At 39.5% G+C, this 14,390-nt stretch overlaps 1 protein-coding gene across 1 annotated transcript; it reads left to right on the forward strand.

The window, feature by feature from the left end:
• Positions 1-3,294: 3,294 nt before the first annotated feature.
• Positions 3,295-14,356, forward strand: ttc21b (tetratricopeptide repeat domain 21B). Its single transcript, XM_068330103.1, has 29 exons — positions 3,295-3,463; positions 3,798-3,927; positions 4,296-4,406; positions 4,517-4,683; positions 4,834-4,956; positions 5,273-5,430; positions 6,051-6,135; positions 6,285-6,383; positions 6,513-6,705; positions 6,819-6,916; positions 7,182-7,382; positions 7,541-7,670; positions 7,752-7,909; positions 8,157-8,381; positions 8,470-8,708; positions 9,093-9,165; positions 10,489-10,599; positions 10,685-10,823; positions 11,043-11,149; positions 11,346-11,534; positions 11,739-11,849; positions 11,939-12,020; positions 12,142-12,292; positions 12,364-12,525; positions 12,607-12,802; positions 13,092-13,316; positions 13,465-13,585; positions 13,676-13,743; positions 13,826-14,356. Exons 1-29 carry the CDS (start codon positions 3,440-3,442, stop codon positions 13,901-13,903), a joined length of 3,954 nt encoding a protein of 1,317 aa, XP_068186204.1. The 5' UTR covers positions 3,295-3,439; the 3' UTR covers positions 13,904-14,356.
• Positions 14,357-14,390: the final 34 nt, after the last annotated feature.

A 14,390-nucleotide genomic window follows, 5' to 3' on the forward strand; every position in this document is an offset into this window, starting at 1 on the left:
GTCTGGTGAAACCATTCTAAAGTCACATTATTTCATCTTTTTTATAAATGAAAGTAAAAAATACACATTTTTGATTATGTTTAGCTCTACCTAACAGATTTTTAAAAGTCTGGGAAAATCACAGCTTGCCAACTTTGTAATTCTTTACAGTAAAAATGTGTTTGTTTATAATTATAGTTTAATTAAGTTTATTATTATTTATTTATTGATAATGAGATTGTCATGATAGCAGTCAATCGAATGAGAAGATTTAATTTTGACAATTGGATCAAAAGTGCTAACCTCATGTGGAGTCATGAAGCATTTGCATTTAATGGTGTTGTCTAAGCTGTATTGATGGAATGATGCTTAACCACAATTAACAATACTGAAATGCTGAAATGATCAGTTTCCATTTCATGTGCAAAGTCACAAGTACATGAAATGCAACAGTTTCAATTTATACCAATTTCATGAATCTCTTATAAATTTATTACCAAAGCAACAATCTATGCAAAAAAAAAAAAAACTGTTCAAAAAAATTCTACTTATTACGGCTAAGATGGGAGCTTCATATATGAATATGTACATATTTTGTTTTCTGTATTTTAGCAAACATCTAGCAAGAAGCTAAAATCTGGTCACAGGGTGAACTTTGTGGCTCCTGCCGGAAACTATTAGCATCTTGAGAGGGTGGAACATTTGATAAATAATTAATAACAGTAAAAATATTCATTACAGTTCAACATTGCTTTTACCTATTGTGGCTGCAGAATCCTAAGGGCAGTAAACAGGAGCCTGATGGCAACGCAATGATTATTCCTGCTGTTGTGTATCACTGCAGTGATGTGATTATCAGTTTGCACCACACCCACTCACAGTACTTAATGGCTCACATGTAGTATTCATGACAAGCTGGTCAGCAGAACAATTGTGTTCCAGAATAAATGTTTGTCGACACTCTTCACCATAACAGGTGATCTTATGTGTTAAATTATTATTTTTCCTTTTTCTATAAAAACATCTTTGACTATGAAAGCCAGTATACTTGTCAGACTGGACACAACACACAGCTCCTGTGATGGCAACAGGTGGAGTTACATTTTTTTAATGACCAGTAAATCAAGAGTGATTCTGCAGATTTTCCTTGCTGGTTGCCCAGCAACATGACATAAGCTGCTTTGTTAGACTGCATTAGGGTGGAAGGTCAGAAGTTAGTCTGCTGTCCCTACCCTGCAAGTCTCATAAAATGGACAAGAATATATAGACATTGGTAAGTAGAAGGATGTCTATTTGGCTTAGGATGTTGCCACTGGCATGCATGGAGGGTTAGAGTGAAAAACAATTCAAAGAGAAATCTGAGAATGCTGCCCATAACAGCCCTGTAATGTTATTTGCTCCGGCTAGATGGGAAGAATATCCCATTAGATTAGGTAGTGGTGAGTACTCCCTATCTTCCCAGTGTGCTAATAGACAGACACACAGACAGACAGATACACACTCACTTTTTGTCTCAACCACTAAGCTGCACACAGACAAGCACTTGTTCAGCTGAACCACCCCTTCCGAAAGTCACAAAAACACACACAAACACAAATACAGTACTCCTGTTTACAGATCAAATTATTGGGTAATAACACAGCAGCAAAATGTACAGATATGTTCACAAATTTTTGCCTCTTTCTTTTTTGATGTAATAATAATATTGGAATATAGTTACTATAATTATGTTAGAAAACAGAAATATCTGGCCATATACATAACAATTGTTTACAAGGGAACATGCATGTGTGCAATGAGATATCAAACAATCTTTCTGTATTGAAACACATATGGAAAAAGAAAAGAAATGAATTCAGTAGCAAGTGAGCGGCTTGTATTATTTGGCATGGCTCTTTGATCAATAATGGTCTGTACAAACCACAATGGATATAGCCATTAGAATGCCATAGCAGTATATCCCAGGGGGTACATATTCCACAGTCTTTCCTCTAATAGGTTTTCAATGCATTCTTTAAAGTGCAACAACACATGAAGTATTTATTTCCCTTTGCAAAGTGCAACACCTTCATTATCTACCATGTAACTATTCAGTATTATCGAAAATACAATTATTTAATTTGGATAAATTCATTAATAAATATAAAGTAGTTAATATTGCATAGGTATTAATTTATCATGTGAATTTCTTGTCAGCGAGTTCTAACAATATGGGTTCAATGCTGTGGGATAATTTCCCATTGCTGCACATGTCCTGAGCTCAATACCAACCTGATTTACTCTTCCATTGATGTGTGAGGCAGGGGATAATGATTATATGCCAGTGGGAATGCTAAATAGTATCTGACAAAGCATGGAAAGCTCTCTCTTGGAAGAGTTGCACCCATGCTGGACACTGGTTGCTCGTGCCCTGGACTTAACACTATAGACACATGAACTAAAATTCACGCCTAACAGTCAATGCATGGTGTTACATAAGAATGGTCCAACAATATTGGTTGGCAGAGTGTATTCAAATGTCCAATCCAAAATGAAACTTTGTAAGGATGAACTAATCTGTAACAGGTATGTAATAATTTACGAACTGGTTAACAAAGCATATGTCCCATAATAACAAATATGAGACAAAAGTTTCATCACTTTTGAATGTATTTCCTGAACTGAGGAAACTGTGCGGGCCTGGAAGCCAACAACAAGCCTTCTGACCACATTAATCCAACCACTTTGTGTATAACCTGCAAACCATTTCCATTTATTCAAAGCAGTTTTTACTTTTACATTAAAATATGCAATAGAAGTTAAAAATAAAATGCCTCTAAAAATCATGATACGCTATAAAACAAATTAAGATTCTCCCTTTGCACCTTCTTGAATTGATAGTTGCACTATTGTTGTTGTTGTTGTTGTTGGTTTATGTTGACATGAACCATGAACAGCAGTAGCATGAGGTAATAATACTAATGTATTTCTACGCATGGTATAGATTTATGAAAGCTTAATAGCGCCACCTGCAGAAAAAAATGTTAAATTAACTTCTATCCAATGTAACGATGTAATGGAATTGCATCCTGAATTTGTCTGTCAGGTATCAGTAAGGTTGGCATGGTTGCTCATTGTAGTTGTATAATTACAGTTTTATACTTCACATGTAGGTAGTGTAATCTGTAATTATGTGTCAGATTCACTATTCACACAAAAGTAACGGAACACGAGCGCGCTAGCAGCGGGACACTTCTGGTCTGAGAGGAATAGTTGCCTGAAAGGTAAAACACGGAGAAAAAATAACATGTATATGCACTCGTTACCAAGTTACGCTGCAACGCCAAATGAGCAAGATGGCGTAAACACAACATAAACTACAATAACGCTGTCCTACGCTGCAGAAAACAGAAAAATACGGACAGAAAAGTACAGACGCTTCTGTCAGCTGCTGCTCTAAACGCACAGAGTCTCAGTCAAGATGGACGATGAAGAGACGACGCTGGTAAGCGAATAAGTCTTTTGAGTTAGCGGTACCGAGCTAACGTCACAAGCTACAATGGTCAAATTGAACTCTTATAAGCTTGTGTTCTTCGTTAGAGCTTTCAAAACAGCAGGGGAAAAACATCCCTGACTACCACTGCTGATGACGAGAAATGTTACATATATTTAACTTATGACTCTATACAAACGGTACTCCTATTAATTTTTGGTTGCATGCTTTTTTTATTTTTGAAGAGAACAATGCTTCTAGCATGTAAATGACAGTGTCATTTATTTGTTTGCTAAACACCTTCAAATTTCCCACGGATGTTGTGTCTCTGTCTGTTTCTCCACAGGCTCTGATCAGATACTATTGCTATGAAAAGTACTACAATCACGCCGTGAACGCCGCAAAAGATGCTCAGAGGACTTACAGAGGTGACCCCGTCTACAGTTTTTTCCATGCATATGGTACCCTAATGCAAGGTAAGGCTGAAAAGTTAAACACCCTCAAAAGACATATAAACGTTTGTGTAGTAGTTGTTCGAGCTATAACAAAAGCAAAGCAGATGTCATGTTCTCCTCATTTTTGATGACATGTTATAGATGTGTGCTGCATTAACAAGAGAGATTACTCAATACAATGTCAAGCATGATCAAATTGCATATACTGTTACAGTGTCACAAAACTTGGTGTAGCTGTGCAACCAGTTTTCAATTTAAAGGAAGCTTTTATTCGGCCAAAAAGTGTGGTGTGTTTTATCACCTGAGGCTGGTAGCGTGGCCACTTTCTAGTTGAACTAGTGTCTCTTTCTTTCTTTCTTGTATATAAATATTTTATTATTTTACCACAGATCAAATTGAGGAAGCGTCAGTGGAACTTCACACAATAAGGGACAGTCGAGATGTGTCTCTTTGTGCATTAATGGCCCTTGTGTATGCTGAGAAAAAGAAATCAAATCCAAGTAAGCCAGCGAAGTCCTTCTCACCACAGATAAAGCCCAGATTATTTTTGAGGTATGAACGCCGTGGCTGGTGGAATTCTTAATTGTAAAAAGTGTCTTTGTATATCCAGACAGAGAAGTAATTCAAGAACTGGATGCTAAGGTGAAAGAGGATCGTAAAAGTGCGTCACCTAAAAGCCTGTACTATGCTGGAATGCTTCTGTGGTTGTTACGGCGAAATGATAAGGCGAGGGAGTACATAGAGAGGATGATCAAACTCTCCAATGGCTCTCGAGAGGTGAGATTTTCATTTGTCTCATACTGTATGTTTCAGAAATTCAATGAATTTTTCCATTTTAATGCAGTCTTGGAGTGTTTCTATGTATTGATGACTAAAAAAGGTGGCTTCTTGCGTAATCATTCTTGCTTTCTGATATGTGTTGTTCAGGGTATAATCCTAAAAGCCTGGATTGATGTGACATCTGGTAAAGACGCCTACGTCAAAAAGGCTGGAAAGTGCTTTGATGAGGGACTGAAGGAGAGAGCAGATGCTTTTGCCTTGATGGGAAAGGTGGGATGTTGTCTTGAATTGAAAATCCATATTGACTAGTCTTCCTCAGCTGCAAAAATTACTGTCCTATCATTTCTTATATGCACAGTGGTTTTTAGAACTTACAGTATTTTACTTCATGTCATGTATTTGCCATTACTGATTGATGTATTTTAGTGAATATTTGAAGTTCTAATCCCCTTGTTTTGAAGTATTGCTTCCATCGTTTAACAGGTTGATTACTCTAAGAAATTTCAACAATTCCTTCAGCTGAATTGTCAAGTAATAAACACATTTTTTGTTTTGTGATGACTAAGTGAAGTTTGGATTGTCTTAGGCACAATTCTATGAGTATCGTCAGAACTACCCCGGAGCACTGGAGGTGGTTAACCAGGCCATTGTTGGTTTTCCTGGGTTTTTGCCTGCCCTTGTCAAGAAGATGAAACTGCTGCTCAGCGTGCAGGATTGGGAGAACAGTTTAGACGCAGCACACAGGTGAGTGTTGTGGTGGTTAGAATGAAGGTCCCAAATCCTAGTGCAAAATTATTGTACCTCTCCTTCCCCAGACTCTGAAAAGAATCCTATGGAAGAGTTGTAATTTATGTTGTGTGATCAAAAAGGACATGAATATTTAACCCCACATCTATGAATGTAAGAACTTAACAGTTTCCCTTTACCAACATCTCAATATTTAAGTGCAAGTGAGACACTGGTGTGATACCATACACTGATGCCTGCTAATGAGGTCATTGTTTGTGTTTATTGCTGTGGACCTCGGCCAGCAAAACAAAACATAGAAAGGCCTTTGCGAAGAGGTGCAGAAATGTGACACAATTGAAATGATATGCTACTCCAGCTTTGTTGAAGAGGAAGAATCATAATTAGCTGGTGCAGTTTCTCTCTCTGAATCCTGTGAAGTGAGAGCAAACAGCATGCTACACCCTTACACCCTTTGACAGCCTTTGCAAGTCCTTTTAGTTTGAATGCTGTTTGCTCAGGAGCTCCACACAGTACTGGAGCAGTATCGAATGTTCTCTTGCTATCAATCAAAGAAATCCAAGCTTGTTAAGTGTATAAGATGGACTTCATTCACAGCACTTTGTGTCATATTTCAGACTTTTACAGAAGGATAAAAATAACCTAGAGGCACGACGAATGCTAGCTCTACATTCGTTATGTAGAGATGGAGATATTACAGAGGTAAATATCACACAGCTTCATATTTTCGTACTTGAGCTCATGGGAATGCAAATCAGTAGGAATACAAATGTAAATATTGGCATATATGATGGAGATTTGGCAAAGCGCTGATTACTTTTCATAAACTGTTATTATATCCCCCTTGGCAGACAGTAAAGCAGCTTTCCAACCTCATCAGCAGCTTGGAGATCCTGGAACCACACAACCCAGAACTTTTCTTCAGGATGTCTCTAGCCTTCACCCGTGTTGTAAGACAATTTTCCTCATTGTTCTGAAATCTTAATTTGACACCTGATGGCTGTCTTCTCTTCTTGATAGTTTTGTTTATTCGCTTTAAATTTCTGACTTGATTGTGTTTTTGTAATGTTTTCTAACAGTGTGGACGAAATGAAAAAGTTATTGAGCAGACGTTTAGGATGGTGGAAAGAGCCTTTTCTCTGGCACAAACGGATTCAGATTTAGCCACAGAGTTGGGCTACCAGATGGTGCTTCAGGGCAGAATCAAGGAGTCCATAAAGTGGTATAAGACTGCCATGACTCTGGATGAGACAAGCGTTGCTGCTTTAACCGGTAACATGCAATAATAAATTCTTGATTTATGGTTTACAGGATCCATATACGTATATACTTTGTCATTATGGATAGATATGCATTAAGTTTTTTTTGTCATTTTTGATTAACAGGTATAATTCGTTGCCAACTTCTGGAGGGCCAACTCAAAGATGCAGAACAGCAACTGGAATTTTTCACAGAGATTCAACAGTCTATTGGAAAATCAGCGGTACATTGAAATTTTAACACAATATTAAGGCCGTCCTGGAAGAAAGGGCAGCTCATGATTTAGAAACATTGATGAGCCTTAAATCTGTTATTTAACGAAAGCATCTGGCAGGTTTCTCTGTGGGTGGACAGGATTCTTACTGGGAGATTTTTTAAAATTTTTTTTTTGCTGGTGTTTGGGCCTTTTTTTCTTTCACCTACACCTCCTTTTTTACTACAGTTTTCCTACTCTTGTTATTTACATTCGGTTCTTCTCAACCATGTAGGAGCTACTGTATCTACATGCTGTTCTAGCAGTGAAGAAACACCGACCACAGGAAGAGGTGACCAAGCTATTGAACGATGCAGTGGAGACACATTTGTCCAACCTACATGGTCTGCCTGTGGGAGTGGAGTATTTTGAGATGCTAAACCCTGACTTCCTGTTGGAAATCATTAAAGAATATCTTGCGCTATGTCCCGCTAAGGTAAGACTGAGACAGTGTGTTTATTGGTTATTAAACATGAATAATTTAACACTCGTATACTTTTTATTTCATACATTGCATGATAGGAATATGCACAATTTTGTAATGAGAATTATTAAAATATAATTTTGATGTAAATAAAGCTGATTTTATCTTAGCCACCAGCCCAGGGTCAGCCTCCCCCTCCTCAGCTCCAGCGCTGTTCTGCACTGTTGGACACTGTGGTCAGGATCGTTCCAGCTCTCCCTCAAGGAGTCTTCCTCCTTGCAAAAGTCAGGTATCTGTCAGGTGAGTGTGGAAGTCAAAACATGTCCTGACTTGTTTTCTGCAAATGCTCCTCTAAGCTGATGGGCTTTGGTGTTCATTCAGGTGACATTGAGGCTGCTCAGAGCAGCTTACAACACTGTCTGGACCAGTGTCCGTCCTATGCAGATGCTCACCTGCTAATGGCACAGATCCATCTGCTGCAGGGTAACTTCACGATGTGTTCCCAATCTCTTGAAGTCTGTCTAAGTCTTAATTTTGAGGTGAGAGCATCAACATGGACAGAAAATTTGCTACTAAATATTTATGAGAATCTGCATTTGAACTTTTATTTGCCCCACTCCAAATGTAAAAATAAAATCCGTCCCACATTTTGTTCTCATTTACGTTCATTTATGAAGTAAATTTTGAATGTACTGTATACCAAAAAGTTTCAGTGTGTTTGGCCACACTAACAGGTTTGGGCTTGAATACAGGATAGACCATGTGGCTAACTTTTTTCCATTCCAGATACGAGAACATCCAATGTACCACCTTATTGAAGCTCAGGCAAAGAAGAAAATGGGTGCTCTGACAGATGCTATCCAGACACTGCAGAAAGCTATGAGTCTACCAGGCGTTCGTAGAGCTGGATCCTCATCCAAATCAAAGAATAAAAAGGTTGAGCTGAGTCCTGCTGACTGTGTCTCCATCTTCTTGGAGTTAGCTGAAGCCCTGTGGCTGAATGGAGAACAGGTAAAATTATGAGTTATGTTTGATGTAACCCTGTAGCTACTTTTTGTCTCTTACCTTTGTCATCTTGTGACTTGGTTTCCTGTCTCAGCATGAAGCAGCAAAGGTGATGCAGGATGCCATCAACGAGTTCTCGGGAACCCCTGAGGAGCTACGGGTCACCATCGCCAATGCGGACCTGGCCCTGCTACGAGGTGACACCCAGCTAGCGCTGAGTATGCTCAGAAACATCACCCCTGATCAGCCGTACTACATCCAAGCCAAGGAGAAAATGGGAGAAATATATCTGAACCACAGAAAAGATAAACGTCTGTATGCGAGCTGTTACAGGTAAGCAGCAAAGTTGGTTTATCTTGAATGTAGCTAAACTTATGAACACATCCATCTTCAATGTAACATATTCTAAATGTCTGAGCAGTAGAGACTGGAACTTTATTAGATACTTAGATACTCTTGGCTAGCCAGCCAATGTGTAACATTTAGTCCAGCTGTAGTGAGATTTAGAAGACCATCACACAAATCAAATTTTAACTAAAGCCAGTCATGCAGTAAAGAGGAAACTTACATAGTTGTGCCCCACTTTTCCGCTGCTCAGATGTTCAACAGTTGATACGCGGTGAAGCACAACTGAACCTTGTGCCACTGCAGACATAATGTATGTCTGCTTAATTAAGTACAACCATATGCAATGTAATGTCACTGTCTTCTCTCCAGAGAAATGGTGGAGAAACTGCCCAGCCCTCACACATACCTCCTGCTTGGCGATGCCTACATTAACATTCAAGAAGTAAGTGGGAGAAGTCCTTCATCCGTGAATTATCACAGACTGTGATTTATGCAGATATCAGCTGACTTAAAGTTTTAATGAAAAGCTTAACTGCCTGTGTATAATGTAGCTGCTGTTCTGAGTTGCTTTGTGCTTTTGTCATTAGGCTGTTTTGGAGCTGTAAGGGAACACAGAATTTGCCTTTGCAGAGAGTGGTTATGATGAAACAGAAGTTTTAAACGGCGATTTTCCGTGAAATATAGATAACACACAAGGAACTCGCGTAATGTCACTGCGCATAGTTCTGAGAACCAAAACGGGTTTCATGCCAAGAAAGGAAATCATCTCATTTAGGTTGGAGTGAGCTTTGCAAACAAGATCTCAGTGGACTGAAAGTAACAAAACTCCATCTCTCCGTGGAGTAAGAATACACTAGAAAACAACATATTTAGGATGTAAAAGGAGAGGAATGTGTTCAAATAACTATCATATAAATAATCTAAAATGATTTCTGTTTATGGCTAAAAATGATCAAATGTTTTCAGTAAATGTCAGTGTCCATTCACAGGGTATCATGAGCAGCACACAGCAGAAACTTTCCTTGTTAGTGGGAACCAGTGTAGTACTGTGATGCTTCATACTGGCCATGCAAAGGAGGAAGCAGCATTCATAAGCAACTCCTGAGAATGAATTGGAAAAATGTATTTATGTATTCACAGTACACACAAACCACACATGACTGTTTGGTAAGATGATGTCAGTGAAGTGCTTTTAAAAAGACCATCAGTGTTAATATAGTATTAGTGTAGTAAAATAATGTATAGTATTAATATTATCTTTAACCAGCCCTCAAAGTGAAGCATGTAACAGGTCCAATAACTGCTTGAAATGAAATAATTCCAGATCAACCATATTTGTCATATCGTCTCTCTGCTCTACTGACCTCCCTGACCTTCATCCATCCTGTTATAGTCTTCATCAGACTATGACGAAAGCAGCAAATCACGTCCTTAGCCTTTTCCCTGTACACAGACTGGCCTCCACTGATGTTGGAGTGTCCAGCTCTGGTTTGGTGTCCCCTGGGAGGCGACAGAACTCAACTGATTTGGCCTTGCTGCCTGTGGTGATTCCCTCCATGACTCAAGGTCACGGCCCTGTCGTGCATAATATATACTTTACCCCACATTTTTAGAGCCACCTTCAAATTCTGGACATGTTTTATAAGTTTATCCTTTAAAATGTTTATTTAATGTTCATAATCTCTAAATATTGGCTCATATACTACCTCAAATAATACTCATAAAAACTTGAGACTACTTATTTTTGCACATGTTTAATCCTCAGCCAGAGAAAGCCATCGAAGTTTATGAGCACGCTCTGAAGAAAAACCCCAAAGACGGAGCTTTAGCCAGCAAGATTGGAAAAGCCCTGGTCAAGACTCACAATTACGTCAAGGTTCGTATTCAGCTTTCTGTTAAATGTAAACATGATTCACTCACAGGAAGAAAACACTCTTGACACACGTCCGCCTCGTATCCAGGCAATAAATTACTATGAAGCAGCTTTGAAGACTGAGCAGCAGAGCTTCCTGCGCTATGACTTGGCCGAGCTGCTCATGAAGATGAAGCAGTACGAGCGAAGTGAGAGAGTCTTGCATGAAGCTCTGGCCCATGAAGCAGGTACTTGGGATGTGGTTTACAGCGCCTGACGTCATATAATACTTGTTTAGAATAAGAGGCTCTAGTCACAATAACCTGATACAAAAACTAGAATGTTAGAATATAGAAAGAAAATATTACACTCTTCACTATGTATTAAACACAATAATAACTCTGCTTGTAGTTGTCTATTACAGTATTTTGTTGTGTTTCTAATTTCATTTTTGTATTCACAAATAGTGAATGACCTGCCGTCGCTCTCAGATGACTGCCGTTATCTGGTCCTGTTGGCAAAGATCCAAAGTAAGGTTGACAAAAACGAGGAAGCTCTATTTTCCCTTCAGAGGGTAAGTGGTTCCAGTTCTGTGAGTCATTCTGTAGTAAATGTTTTGCAGGCCTATTTACAAGCAAAAAGTACAGCTTTGCTTCGAAAAAGTCGCTTAAAAGAATGCAAATATCATGAACTTACACATTCTCAAACATCTTCCTGTGGTAACAATGATGATGACGAATGTTATTGTTGCTTGTTTTTGGGGCACAAAGGCACGGGAGGTGCAGGCCAAGGTGCTGAAGCGGGTGCAGTTGGAGCAACCTGATGCCCTTCCCATGCAGAAGCAGCTTGCTGCAGAGATCAGTGCAGAGATAGCTAAACACTACGCGAGTCAGAGGGGCTATGAGAGGGCGGTCAAATTCTACAAAGACGCTCTTGTGTATTGTGAGACTGATCGCAAGGTCAGTTGAGCTGAATCAGAAACGTCCTGTGTGCTCACTGCAGCTGTGGCTAAAAAGAGCTGGTGTCTGCCGCTAGTGTTTTTGAAATTTGATGTTGATTTGTTGACAGTTTGATTCAGGTCCATGGTCTGATTTATCTACCCTGCATTATTCTACCAAGTTAATCGTTGCATGAACTCAAATGAATGTGCTCCCTGTTTCTAGGTGATGCTGGAGTTGGCGAGGCTGTACCTCACTCTAGATGAGGTTGATGCGTGTCAGGAGCAATGTTTTGTCATTCTGAAGAATGATCAGTTCAATGAAGATGCAACTCTGGTTTGTTCAAACTGTTTTCAGTACTTTTGATCAAGCATGTTCATGAACTAGTTTTATATTTACATTTCTTGACAATGTTTTGTTCTTAGATGATGGCTGACATCATGTTCAGGAAGCAGGACTACGAACAGGCTGTTGTCCACTTTCAACAACTCCTAGAGCGCAAACCAGGTTAAATGGATCCACGTTCTTCTTTATCTGTTCAAACCTTTCTAGTAATTGTGACTTTCTGATTTAATTGTCTCTGAATGGGAGGTATAACAAATCTCATATTATAATATACTGCTTTCAGACAATTACCCAACACTATCACGTCTAATTGACTTACTGAGAAGAGCCGGAAAGTTGGAAGAAGTTCCTAAGTTTCTTGACATGGCAGAAAAATACTCTACTAGGGCCAAGTTTGACCCTGGGTTCAACTACTGCAAAGGACTTTATCTTTGGTAAGTTGGGAAGAGAGGCTTCTCAGAATTTGTCGACAGGATTAGAGACCCAACTTGTGGTTGTTGCTTAGGTTCACAGGAGAACCTAATGATGCTCTGCGACACTTCAACAAAGCTCGAAAAGACAATGACTGGGGTCAGAATGCTGTTTATAACATGATTGAAATCTACTTGAACCCTGATAATGACACCATGGGGGGAGAGGTGTTCGAAACTTTAGATGGTGACATGGGGTAAGTGGCAGTGGGAGCACACAAAGACTCCAGACAGCGCTTGTTTGTGTTTTGAACCCACCTCACCTCATCTGTCATCAGTAACTCCACAGAGAAGCAGGAGTCGGAGCAGCTCGCTGTCAGAACAGCCGAGAAGCTGTTGAAGGAAATAAAGCCTCAGACCCCGGGAGGAAATGTGCAGCTCCGCATCCTAGAGAACTACTGTGTTCTGGCCACTAAGCAGAAGGCCAACGTTGAGAAAGCCCTTGGTGTTTTCACAGAGATTGCCAACAATGAGGTAAGCAAACTCCAGATGGTGAGAACAAGTTCCATCATCATGTAACTCATGCCTACACCCCGAGGTGTGCTGTATTCAGGCTCCCTTCTTAATACATGTAGTTCCATTTGGTGAGTTTCCTGCTATGTCTGTGTTAGCTCAATGTACTGCATGATAAACATTATTGAATTGAATTGTCTTAACTGTGCACCTAATTGAAGTCAAGTGATTTCAAATAAGTAGAAGTGGGGTTTTTGGATGGGAGATGTTCATCCATCCCATCTAATGAGGATTCTGTGGTTGGATTCAGAAAGACCACGTACCGGCACTGTTGGCCATGGCAACAGCTTACATGATGCTGAAACAAACGCCTCGAGCCAGGAATCAGCTAAAACGCATAGCGAAGATGAACTGGAGCATCATTGACGCCGATGAGTTTGAGAAGAGCTGGCTGCTCTTGGCAGACATCTACATCCATTCTGGGAAGTATGACCTGGCGGGAGACCTCTTAAAGAGATGTCTCAACCATAACAAGGTGGGTCTGGAAATATTGTGACATTTACAATGTTATGTGCTTTAAAGACAACCCCTCTGCACTGATTCAACATATTTGTGCCAGTTCGAGGTTGTGGCTGCCCTTTATGCAAATGTTTTTTGTGATAATTATTGCCATTCTCCCACAGTCTTGCTGTAAAGCTTATGAATATCTGGGCTACATAATGGAAAAGGAGCAGACGTTCCGTGATGCAGCACTCAACTATGAACTGGCTTGGAAATATGGAAATCGGACAAACCCAACCATTGGTCTGTCATCCAACATCAAATGTCCATTGCTATTTATAAGGGGACTCAGAGAATTTTATTTCTAACGCATAATATCTGTTTTTATTTTAGGATACAAGCTTGCTTTCAATTACCTCAAAGCCAAAAGGCACGTTGATGCTATAGACGTGTGTCATAAGGTGAGACACCTGTGGATATTTACAGTGTGGGAGTTCAGATGGGGTTTTATCACCGTGACTCATTTGTGCTACGGCTCCTCAGGTTCTAGATGCTCATCCAAATTATCCACGAATGAAAAAGGACATCCTGGATAAAGCCCGAGCTGCCCTGAGAACTTAGAGCTGGAACTGTTTTCGAATGCGTGAGAGGGAGAGACACACACACACAAAGCTATTGTTCTGATTGAATCCTCTTTTGCTGTTTGGCTTTTGCTGTCAAGTTAAAAGAATTATTTATGTTATATCTTGAAAGCAACCCCTTTAACACATTGCTGCAGCTTTTCTTCCCCTTTCGATTGCGTAAGTATGGGTGCTGGCTTTCCTAAGAGAGAAAACAATGGGGTCCAGACATATGTTCAGCTGAAAGCATTTTACTCTGTCCTCACTATTCCAGACAAATGTTTAAACCATGGGTTCTCATGGAACAGCATTATGTAAATAAAATAAAACTGTTGGACAACTCATCAACTCTGAGCTCAGTTACATGAAATCTGTTGATTTATGTTGAATTGATGTAAAGAATTGCTGATATTTGAGATTGTACGGTTTGTGAAATAAAAAATAATTTGATATATGTTGGTGAATCTTTGGCCTGATCTCTCTCTTAA

The sequence above is a fragment of the Antennarius striatus genome, chromosome 12 (genome assembly GCF_040054535.1).
Source record: "Antennarius striatus isolate MH-2024 chromosome 12, ASM4005453v1, whole genome shotgun sequence".
In the NCBI taxonomy this organism is placed as follows: domain Eukaryota; kingdom Metazoa; phylum Chordata; class Actinopteri; order Lophiiformes; family Antennariidae; genus Antennarius; species Antennarius striatus.

What these genes read in the sequence shown, in the direction of transcription:
- ttc21b (XM_068330103.1), top strand. Translation starts at nt 3,440, where the DNA reads ATGGACGATGAAGAGACGACGCTG. An exon ending in AGTCTATTGGAAAATCAGCG is followed by an intron (nt 6,917 to 7,181) that starts GTACATTGAAAT and finishes TCAACCATGTAG; the next exon opens with GAGCTACTGTATCTACATGC. An exon ending in CTGTATGCGAGCTGTTACAG is followed by an intron (nt 8,709 to 9,092) that starts GTAAGCAGCAAA and finishes TCTTCTCTCCAG; the next exon opens with AGAAATGGTGGAGAAACTGC.